General features: G+C 35.5%; 1 protein-coding gene across 2 annotated transcripts; it reads left to right on the plus strand.

Moving 5' to 3' along the window:
* Positions 1–765: 765 nt before the first annotated feature.
* Positions 766–10715, plus strand: commd7 (COMM domain containing 7). 2 transcript variants are annotated; one of them, NM_001200743.2, is given in 9 exon segments: positions 786–943; positions 5027–5080; positions 5181–5283; positions 7287–7343; positions 8960–8997; positions 9201–9291; positions 9449–9498; positions 10066–10114; positions 10398–10715. In NM_001200743.2, coding segments are annotated over 9 exon segments (603 nt in total). In that variant the 5' UTR covers positions 786–859; the 3' UTR covers positions 10475–10715.
* Positions 10716–12446: the final 1731 nt, after the last annotated feature.

A 12446-nucleotide genomic window follows, 5' to 3' on the forward strand; every position in this document is an offset into this window, starting at 1 on the left:
TCACACCAACGCAAAATGAAACTATATTTACCTTAACGGATTTAAACTCTTTCTTTCCATGCTATTCTTACTTGTAAGGCGCACTTGGCAATACTCTAAGGGCTTTTCAAACTTTCTGTAGTTAGGCAACCCGTATAGACTATTTATTGGAATTGTTTTATTTATTTATTTTTATTCCTTAACTTCTGAGTCGTCGTTAGATTCCAATTCTTTATAAGCATAAAGTAGTATATAGTAACACTAATATCACCAGTTTGGTTTCAAAAACCACGGATGGCAGAATCATTGCTGTATACTATATATTCAGAACCTTAAACAAATATTTAGGATATATGCGCACATTTTTTATTCCATGTAAGCAGTAATTTAGCCCCAGTTTATAAAATATTGAGCTACAAAATGATACAATGTCTATCCCACAAGTTAGTCCCGTCTAAGCTCTATTTACTGTTAAAAATGTGGCAAAGCCTGTATACTATATATTCTAATGCAATTAAAGCAAATAAAACGCATAATATATATATGTATATACACACACACACACACACACACACACACACACACACATATATATATATATATATATATATATATATATATATATATATATATATATATATATTCTTCAACCATTTCTTTTTTTTGCGTTACCCTGAAGGTATTATAATAATCTAATAATCTACACTTTTGAATAAACATAAACATCTCCACCTACACAAAACCACAGAACACATTGAGCGACAATGTCGAAAGTGATGAAATGAATCTCAAGCCTCTCTTTGTGAGCGGAAATGTGGAAGTAGATGTGAAGTTTAGTTACAGTAGATATACTGTAAGGATTAGGATCTCGATAAAGATAATGTTGCAGTTGCATTTTACTAAAGACGCTGTGCCCGACAATGTCAGCAGTGATTTTCAGACCTTGAATAAATTCAGTGAGCAGGTAAGGATTCAGTATCTTACAAACGAAACAGATTTTTTTTTGTCTGTTGACGGAGATGTGTAGCTGCATGTAGGCTAAGCCGCTAGCATCTGGGCTGTGTTGTTGTCTGGGTTACTATTATTTCTTTTAGTGCTTTCTGAATTCGAGTTTTATATGACATTGGCAGCCTTGTTCTTTTTTTGTCTCCACAAGACCCAGGGGCTAAATAACAACACGACACGACGACTTCAGTAAACAGCATAGTAGCATATCTACTATATACTATACTATATTTCAGCATATATGAGCTAAAAGTAATTTCACTTGCAGGTATACATGAAATGCACATTTCCATCAACACAACAATCAGAATGCACTTAGCCTCCGTTTGCATTCATGTAATGGACAGAAGCTTTATCCAAGCATGAGAAAACTGGAGTGATAAGGTTCTAGATTTACTCTGCTCTCATGGATATTAAACAATTGCAAACACAACACAGGTTTATAAAAATAAATAAATAAATAAACTCTTTGTTAAATATAGCTGTGCAACAATTATTGGCACTCTTGTGAATTCATATGGTAGAGATATATTTGAGGTATATTCCCATTTATATTTAAAACAAAATTAGTATACCTAGGTGACTAGGAATAGGAACTTGTTCAGCCATGACTTCCTGTTTCACTGGGGTATAAATCTGAGGTAACAGATAGGCCAAATTCCCTTAGTCATTCATAACAATGGGTAAGACCAAGGAATATAACAGTGATGTGTGGCAAAAGGTTGTTAAGCTTCACAAAATGGGAAGTGGCTATAAGAAAATAGCACAAGCATTGAAAATAATTAAGAAGTTCCAGTCAACTGGAAATGTTATGAATCAGCCTGGAATTGGAGGTGTGTCTAAATTGCCTCAATGCACTGTGAAGAGGACGGTACAAGTGCCCAAAAAATCTCCAAGGATCACAGCTGGAGAAATGCAGAAATTAGTTGCGTTTTAAGGTCAGAAAGTCTCCAAATCTACGATCCGGAGTCACCTACATCACCACAAGTTGTTTTGGAAGTGTTTAAAGAAAAAAACCTCTACTCTCATCCAAAAACAAACTCAAGCGTCTTCAGTTTGCCAGACACTATTGGAACTTCAAATGGGATTGGGTTTTATGGTCAGATGAAACCAAAATAGAGCTTTTTGGCAATAAACACCAGAGGTGGTTTTGGTGCACACAGAGCGGTAGCCATATGGAAAAGTACCTCATGCCCACAGTTAAATATGGTGCTGGCTCTTTAATGTTTTGGGGCTGTTTTTCTGACAGAGGACCTGAACATTTTGTTAGGATACATTACATCACAGACTCTATCAAATATTAACAGAATGGGATTAAATGAAAACCTGACTGCCTCTGCCAGAAAGCTTAAAAGGGGCCGTGGTTGGATCTTCCAGCGGGACAATGATCCAAAACATGCATCAAAAACACAAAAATGGTTTACTGACCATAAAATCAACGTCTTGCCATGGCCATCCCAGTCCCCTGACTTGAAACCCATAGTAAACCTGTGGGGTGAACTGAAGAAGAGAGTCCACCAGTGTGGACCTCAAAATTTGAAGGATTTTGAGAGATTCTGTATGGAGGAATGGTCTCAGATCCCTTGCCATGTATTCTCCAACCAATCAGGCATTATAGGAGAAGACTCAGAGCTGTTATCTTCGCAGAGGGAGGTAGCACAAAGTATTGATTAAAAAGGGTGCCAATAATTGTTGCACACCTATATTTAACAAAGATTTTTTTTTTTATATAAACCTGTGTTTTGTTTGCATTTGTGTGATGTCCATGAGAGCAGAGTATTTTTGTGAATTTTTTTTTAACAAAAGATCAAAAGGTTAAACAACAAAGGCAATTTTTCACAGCCTTCTTTGCTCATATTTACCAGGGGTGCCAATATTAACCATTAATGCAGAAAGATATGTGCATATTTTGGAGCAATATATGCTGCCATCCAGAGCAGGACAATGCTAAACCACAATCTGCCTGGATTACAAGTGCATGGTTGCGTAAGCAGAGAGTGCAGGTGCTAGCATGGCCTGCCTGCAGTCCTGACCTGTCTCTGATTGAGAATGTGTTGCATTATGAAGTGCAAAATAAGGCAACGAAGGCCCCGTACAGTTGCGCAGCTGAAGAAGTACATAATGGATGAATGGGGAAAATTCCACTTGCTAAACTTAACCAACTGGTGTCTTCAGCGCCCAAACCCAAAAGTGTTATTAAAAGAAAAGGTGATGTTACACAGTGTTAAACAGTTGACTGTCCCAACTTTTTTGGAGTGTGTTACAGTCATCAGATTTGAAATGAGTGTATATTTTCAAAAATAAATTAAAATCACAAAGTCAGACATCAAATAATGTGTTAATAATGTTTTCAATATACTACAGGGTGAACTGAATTTTCAAATGACTCCTCTTTTTTTTGGCATTTTCAATACTGTCCCAACTTTTTTGGAATTGGGGTTGTATTTAGTATAACTAATACTGTTTGTATCTCTCTGCTTCTCTGTGTTTGCCACATAAAATTCCCAATTTTAATTCTGCTGAAACCCTTGCCATATATTACCATAATCATAACGCACATCATCAGTGGCCTACAACTGAATCACAGCCGTGCCAACATTCAGTATAACCGCAGTTTTGCTCATGCGATATTGCTTAATCATAATTATAGGTCCCAAGAGGTTAATGCATAAAGAAGTAGCTTTGTTCAAAATTTCCAAGAAATGCAATACAGAAATAATTACAGAACAAAATACACACTGCAACAAGAATAAACTCAAATCTGCTTTGGCCCTGTGCTGTTCTTGGATTTTGCTGATATAAACTAAGAGCAACCTAATATAAACAGTGATTCAACTTCTGTAATTTATATATTGAAGTTAATTTAAATCCATATTATTACAACAGAATGACTAAATAATATTTAGAAACATTATTACACTTTTTATAGTTTATATAATTTGCCTGATCAGTTTTCAGCATCTCATATGTTGCATCTCATAGTTTACTTGGTAAAACTGTCACAGTCCAAAGTTCAGGAGGAAAAAAAGGTTAATGGCCACCTAGAGATCTACAGTGTGACATTTCCTCTTTACTTAATTCATATGTAGCAGATATTATGGTTTAATGATCATCTAATTTATATATATATATATATATATATATATATATATATATATATATATATATATATACACACACACACAAGTATTGGATGCGTCAACATTTTCTTTCAGTAAATATATTTCCAATGAGGCTATTCACATGAAATTTTCACCAGACATAAAAAAAAACCTGTGTATATATACAGTGCCCTCTGCTAATATTGGCACCCTTAGTAAATACGAACAAAGAAGGCTGTGTAAATTTGTCTTTATTGTTTAACCTTTTGATCTTATGTTAAAAAATTCACAGAAATACTCTGCTCTTCTGGATATCAAACAATTGCAAACAAAATTCAGGTTTATCCAAAAAATATATCTTTGTTAAATATAGGAGTGCAACAATTATTGGCACCCCTATGAATTCATATGAGAAAAATATATTTGTATAAAGTATATTCCCATTTATATTTTAAATATTTTTAGTACACCTGGGTAATTAGGAACTGGAAATTGTTCAACCATGACTTCCTGTTTCACAGGATTATCAGGATTATAAATAAGAGATTACACATTCGCCAAATTCCCTTAGGCATTCATAACAATGGGTTAGACCAAGGAATATAGTGGTGATGTGTGGCAAAAGCTTGTTCAGCTTCACAAAAAGGGAAGTGGCAATTATATATATATATATATATATATATATATATATATATATATATATATATATATATATATATATATAAACTGTCTGCGTGGTTAGGGCAATATAATGTTATCCTTCAATCATGTTGTTAATTCTGTAAGCCAGCACCCTTACAGACATTTTATTAGTTGACATTACTTCATTATTTGAAGATACCATTTTAAACTGTGTGTGTGTGTGTGTGTGTGTGTGTGTGTGTATGTCAGTGGCTAATCACTGTTTAATGATTAATTACTTTACTTTCTGCTCTCTACAGCAGTTTCTGAGCTTGACTGATTTATTGTACCAGTTTCTGCTGGAGCCTAAAGAGGTGAGGAAGTCCTTCCTGTAGAGAATAGATTTCAGTGCATCTGAGTTTCTGCATTGGGTGAGATTAAACGTTGATGGTTGTATTTGTGTGTGCGCTTCAGACGGAGAGGTTTCTGGCCCAGCTGAATGAATTTGCAGGAGAGAATGGCATGGGTGCAGGTCCACTTAGAGGCTTAATGAAGAGCATTGTGCTGCTTCCACAAGGTAATCCCAAAACACACTCTTAATTTGTTCACTAACAAATGACCTTCAGCTGAATTCAACTTCTGTGTTAGATTGGTATGGACAGGCTCCGGCACTACCCACAGACAGGTCCATGTTATTTATTTGCCTGTAGAAGCTATATAGGGGCGTGTATTTTGTTCATTTTTATAGTCAAACACTCAACAGACAAAATGGCCGTGTCCATTCACCAGAGCTGATCACGACTTCATAAAGCTTGCTGTGTTTGCACCTTCTACAAAATCAGCAAGTCTTTGGCTATTCTGTATGATCTCTCTCACATCTCCATGTATTTAAATATGAGGTAATGGTGTGGTGTACTCTAGTGGGATTAAAAGCTCATTGAAGTGTTATAATCGGAGCCGCTTTAATAAACGCTCCTTTTACATGTGACCCATAGAAAGTGGCTTTGCACACAATAAGCTTATTTCTTCAACCTAATACATTTTGTTTGATTGTAACCATGGTAAACCATTTGTAATAATATAACAGTCCAGCGCACACAATTTGCACTTTATTTGTATTTACTTACTCTTCGTGAGAAAGCACCAAAATTAAGTTTCGGGACCCAACACATGAATGATGTCCCAGCCAGGCTAAATTACACCATAGGCTAAATTAAGATTACAGCTCATATTCTGGAAGGATTCTTTTTGGTTGCTTGGCACTGGACTTCTGTGGGGTTTTTTTTTTTTTTTTTGCAATGCACTCTTCAACTGCTGCCTCTTTGCACAGCTTGTTACCAGTGATCTAATATTTCACTATATTTATACAGTCCGACGAACTGTACATGTTTACTGTGACTGTCTTATTGCACTGTGCCTTGCCTATCTCACATTTGTATCTGTAATATACATATATGGCCAAAAGTATGTGGAAACTTAACCACCATATATAAACCTTCCCCAAAATATTGTCACAAAGCTTGAGGCACATACTTGTATAGGATGTCTTTGTATGCTCTAGCATTAAGAATTCCTTTTACTGGAACTACATGACAGTGCCCCTGTGCATAAAGTGAGGTCCATGAAGACATGGTTTGCCACATTTGGTGTAGAAGAACTCAAGTGGCCTGCACAGAGCCCTGACCTCAACCCTAGTGAACACTTTTGGGATGAATTGGAACGCCCCAGCCCCATTCTGAAATCTAGTGGAAAGCCTTCCCAGAAGAATGGAGGCTGTTATAGCAGCAAAGGGGTGACCAACTCATGTCAATGCCAATGCTTTTGGAATGGAATGTTCAACATGTACATAAGCATATAGTGCTCAGGTGTCCATGTACTTTTGGCTATATAGTGTATATCATACTTATATAATATTATATAATTATATAATCATATAATAGCATACTTGTTATATACATCATACCCCATCCTACAGTGTAATTTCTAATTAATTTATAACACTTTCTGTAATTTATTGATGGTGACCAGATGGAACACAGAGTAAGAATTTCATTGTACATTGTAACTGCCTCTTTTACTGTGCATATGAAAATAAACTATGGAATCTTTAATGAAATGTTTTACTCAACACTCTACGCTGAAGCATAGTCCTGATTTCTGTTTGCCGGCTTCAGGAAAACTAAATAAAAATATAAAAAACTGTAAGAGTGGAATAATAAAAAACAAAACAAATAAACAGCCTTAATGAGTTTGGAAATCACAACCATATGTGCTGCAGCTTTGCAAGATATCATTATGACAAATACGTATTAAGACAAATAAAATCACCATTGCCTTTGTAGTTTTTCACTGCTGGTAAAACCTGCCACTACCTGGTTTCTAAAATGATACATTTACAAGATCTGATTTTCAGTGTTCTCTTGCTAAGCTTGTTGTTTAAAGACAGAAATGATTAAAATCAGAGATAATATAGTATGTTTTTGTTAGATTTTTCATTAAGTTCATTGGGATTGTTCTTGAATATAATTTGCATATTTCTGTTATAGGCCAAGGAAATTATGTAGTTTGTATTTCTCTCAGGTGCTATGAAGAAGAACCTGACAGCTGAGCAGGTAAAAGAGGACCTGCTCTCACTTGGTATGAATTTTTTTCTTTCGCTCAGTAATCTATAACACCAAAAGCTCTGACCCCATCACTTGATCTGGTTATAAAAGCAAGAGAACATGGATGTCTTCTTATTTAAATTCATAGACAGAATTATAAATAAAAGTATCAACAATGTGAACATGAATACATGTTTTAAAGCTTCACTTGCTTTGCTTACAGCAGCAAGTATAGCAAGCCAGACGTGTCATTTGGCTCATCAATGGTTATACAATGCTTTCCACAATCGTAAAATGGTTATGAGAAACAGTATTACAGAGAAACATTCTAATATTCAAAAACATTGGTGTAAAAGTCATATTAATCTGTGGTTTTAAGTAGTTCACTTAATATACAGTTTGCATGAGAATTCACTTCCCTTGAACTTGTCCCACATTTATTACAACCTGGAACTGAAATATACTTAATTGGGATTATTATTGTTATTAATCTATACACAGAATCCCACAGTAATGAAGTGGAGGGGGAAATAAATCTAGTTATATTGACAAACTTATTAACAAATATAAAATGTAAAGCCACATGTTTTGTGCAGCCAGTTGCCATCAGAAGTCACATATTTACATAATGATAATTAGTTGAATGGAGCTTACCTGTGTGCAATTAAAGGGTGAGGTGTTCTCAATAAAAATATATCTGTTCTTGGAAGGCCCCAGAGTTTGTAACATATCTAAATAAACAGCATCATGAAGATCAAGGACATGTCAAAACAAGTCTGAGGCTTGTTCTGGAAAAGTTATCAGTGAGTGTGTAGTTAATAAAATCCCAAACTTCTGATTATGCACAATGCAATCCATTATTAAACAGTGGATAAAGAGGGCATTAGACAGAGAAGCAACCAAAAGGCAAAGGGAAGGTGGGAGATCCACAGATCAGTTGGGAGAATCTGTTCAAAGGACAAGCATCGCCAGGACACTCCACAAAGCTGGGCTTTATGGATGAATGGCAAGACTTGTGAAATCCTGTTTGGACATGTTGGAGTCGCTACAAATGTGTACAAATGAGAGAATTTACCTTGGACCTCTGCATAAAGCTCTATGTTTTGACAGAACCCCAGCACCCTGAGAACACAATCCCAGCGGTGAAGCATGATGGTGATAGCACCATGTTGTGGAGTTGAGGACAATAAGGATGGAGCCAAATACATGGCAACCCTAGAGTAAGATCAGTTCCAGTCTGCAAAGGACTTGAGAATGGGGCGGAGAATCTGTGATAGAGAAGATTTGAAAATTACTATTCACCAAAAGTCTCAGCAATTTTGCCAAGAAGAATGGGCAAAAAACATCACGATACAGATGTACAAATTTGATAGAGACATATCCCAGAAAACTTAGAACTATAATTGCAGGCAAAGGTGGTTGTACCAAATAATGTCTGCCTTTGGTTTAATGAACCTTTTGTCACAATAAAAGAAATATATTGCATCTTCAAATCTTCGAACAAATGGTAAAGCGAATGGCGAAAATGCTGTCCGTTTCAAGTCCAGGTTGTAAAACTACAATATGTAGAAAAGTTCAAAGAGGGTGAGTGCTTATGCAGGCACTGTAGACTAAATAATGCTAATCTCTGATTCGTGTGGCACTGTGTAGGGTTGACTGAAGACAAGGCCAGTCACTTCTCTGACCAGGTAATTAATTTACAAATAAACATTGTGTCACTTTGTCTATACATGGCACCACTAAGATCTTTTGCTTTCACAATATATGCTGTATTATTAGGACTATACAGTATAAAAGTATGACTGTGTTTCATGTACCACAGGACATGTTAATATTCTGCAAAGCCAAATAAAATGTTTGATTTGGGTTGTGTTCATGTCTCACTTCTTAGTGGAGGCTTCACTATCCAGTGTTGTCCAGATTGGCAGTTGCACAGACACTGATGGTCAACCAACTGGTGGATATGGAATGGAAATTTGGCGGTAAGTAATTATTCATTTAAGTAATGTGGTGCATGAATTCTGAATCAGTCTTTAATCAGTTCAGTATGTAGACAGTTCTTACTACAAATACTGAGCTGAGATTTAATAAAATAAAATAAAAATTTAAAAATGAAAAGTTGTTGTTGTACCTTTGTAGTTACTGTAGGAACAAGTGAATTGCAAAAGGCTGGAAACATCTTCCTGCAGGTAATTAATCACACGTCATTCAAAACCCATCAGACCAAATGATTACACTGTAATTAACTCTGTTAATTACTTAAATAAAAGATCTTTTACAAAAGTTAAAAGAAATATTGGGCCTCGACCTCAATAAAGGACAGAAGAAGATAAGGTATGCACAGTGTAAAGGACAAAAAAGCACAAGCTCTTATTGCTGTCTCTGTTAGAATGGCCTTCCATCTCTCCCAGCCGTGAATACATGCACACATTACAAATGGTTTTTATGTGATTGATCACAGCATAGGCTGCTTTATTGTTGTTTCTCCTGACTTCAGAACAGTCTTTCACTCTGTCACTCTTCATCCTGGCCACATAAATATCCCTCCACCCCCAAACACAAGCATGTAAAGCTGACACGCACATGAATGATAGCCTAAGGACTTGCTTTTTAACACTTTGTTTTAATACCATGATGCCTGAGGGTGATGATGTGCCTGCTTAAAGATTCAGCTGTGTCAGTGTATTTACTTTGTAGCTGAGTTCATTAAACCTGTTTCCTGAGTAATACTTTGTCACTTTTGTAATTGTCTATAGCTTAAGCTGGTGCTTAGGAAAGGCAACACAACAGAAAATGTGTATATGGGTAAGATCAAAATGTATTTTTTTAAGTTCCTAATTAATTGAACTGAACATGCTCTGTTTACTGGGTTTTAGCCTGCTTCGATGAGTTTTACTGATCTTTAGATAATTAGAATTTGTGTTATAATGTTATTTAGCAAATGTAAAAAAGCATCTAATGTTTCATTTCGTGACAGCTTATGAACAAGATTGTTTTATCTTTAATATTTATACCCATAATCTATTTCAAATCTTTATTATTGGTATTGGCAGATCTAGTTATTTTTCTTTATTCTGTGCTTTTTCAGAACTGACTCTACCCCAGTTTTATAACTTCCTTCATGAGATGGAAAGAGCCAAAGCCAATATGGACTGCTTCAGCTGAGGACCAGTATCCGTTCACATTTGACTCCTCTAATGTTGACAAATACAGTGTTGGAGAATCACTGAAGCTATCGAATGTGTGTATGGGCATGAATGAATGTGTGTTTGTATGTGATTAATGTATGACTCTAATGTTTCCATGCACAGGAAAACTTGAGGTGCACTTTGATCTGTTTGATTCACTAGTTTGTTGTCTTTTCTACAATGAAATCTACTTACTTAATAAAACAAGCTGATCAGTAGCAAGACAAATTTTTTTTTTTTCAGTACATGACCAAAGCTCTTAGAAATAAAAGGATAAAGGTAACAGTCTGTTTACATTCCCGGACAAAAAAATGGCCAAAAGTAAAAAATGGTAAAATATTAATTTTTTAATGGTCTTAACAACAAATCATTGGTCAGACAATTAGCAAGAATGAAACAGATGCATTCCTGTGCCACCATTCACTCATTTAATTTTGCTGCAGTGAACTGTTAATGGAAAAGCTAGAAATGGGGAAATTCACTTGTATAGTCTTCTTGTACACAAAGGTAAAATTATTAAAATAAACATATTATTAAAAATGTTTGACGTAAAATTCACAAAAAAACTTGTCTGGGTGTACAAAGTTAAAATAAAATAAAAAGATATGTCTGCAGGTTTTCCCACAAGGCTTAAACATTTAAAAAATCAAATCTATTTGTTTAATTCTTGTTCATTTCCTGAACAGAGATTTGTTGTTAAGATGATTAAAAGCTTTAAATTTTGCCATTTTTGGATTTTGGGCCCATTTTCTTTTAATTTTTGCGTAGGAGTATATTTCCTTGTCATTTGGGTTGTACCATCCTAGGGACATGTTTTGTATATTTAATAAGTATATTTTACCAGGAATCTTTAAGGCAGTTAATTAGACTTTAAGGATGACTACTCTCACAGCTAATTAAAGTTACACCATATGCACTTTCCTGGGTAAAAGATACATACAGCAGTAAATGTGCAAAATATGCACTCTTGACTGTACCACTCCATCAATAAGGAAAGATTTTGGGCCTTCATTTCTTACAGTGACTAACTGATTTTAACACAAATGAAAAGGGGAAAAAAAAAGATGTTAACAAAATGTTTAGAAGATCAAATGTAAAGATTATGTGTGTTAATTTTATTCGGTTACGTCAGGCACTTAAAACTAAAGCATCCCCACACATGGTGATTTTTTTCAGCACTGTTGAGTGGTTTCAGCTTATGTCTTGTACCAATTGTTTCCTTAGTAAAATAGAATTTAAAAAATCTTCATAGAGTAATTTTCAGTTTTTTTTCTTTCTTTATCTTGCATCACTTATCTTGAGCTCCCTTCTTTCTCACCACCTTCTCTCTCTCTCTATCTCTCACTCTCTCTCTCGCGCTCTCACCTCTTGCATGTCAAAGCTTGTTTCACTGAACAAATTGCAGAATCACGTGAGAGATCAGGACCCAGTGACAGTAAGAAAGCAAACCACTGTGCCCTTTTTTCTTTTGTCCTGTATTTCTTTACTCCACCCTTTCCCCGGCAGGACTCCATGATTTGTGTGCAATCTTTCTTGAGGACATTCATTGTATGGGATTCATCATGGGTTTTATTGTCTACCTGAATGCAATTAAGTGGTCAGATCACATAATAAGCTCACAGTTGCATAAACACAGTATAGCATGTGAGCATGTGTGGTTGCCTGCATATGAGAAGGAAATGGAGAAAACAGAGAGAAACTTTCCGTTACACTAGAGAGTAAAAAGGGGAAGTCTCATTTCCACGGGATTTAAGTAGAGACCATACACACACACACACACACACACACAGAGAGATTATTGAGAATTCTGTCACATGCATCTGGGGAGTTCCGAGAAGAACGAGTAAAATAACAGCTGAATGCCTACATAGTGCTGGTGTATGTGTAGGTCTATAGTGGTCAACTCTAGAATTTTGAGTTTAAATATATAGGCACAATGTTTAATTTCA

The sequence above is a fragment of the Ictalurus punctatus genome, chromosome 15 (genome assembly GCF_001660625.3).
Source record: "Ictalurus punctatus breed USDA103 chromosome 15, Coco_2.0, whole genome shotgun sequence".
Classification (NCBI taxonomy): Eukaryota; Metazoa; Chordata; class Actinopteri; order Siluriformes; family Ictaluridae; genus Ictalurus; species Ictalurus punctatus.

Excerpts from the sequence above, each read along its gene's own strand:
- commd7 (XM_017486291.3), top strand. The coding sequence starts at position 860 with ATGTTGCAGTTGCATTTTACTAAAGACGCTGTGCCCGACAATGTCAGC. Across the intron at positions 5,081-5,180 it reads TTCTGCTGGAGCCTAAAGAG|ACGGAGAGGTTTCTGGCCCA; the intron begins GTGAGGAAGTCC and ends TGTGCGCTTCAG. Across the intron at positions 7,344-8,959 it reads AGAGGACCTGCTCTCACTTG|GGTTGACTGAAGACAAGGCC; the intron begins GTATGAATTTTT and ends GGCACTGTGTAG.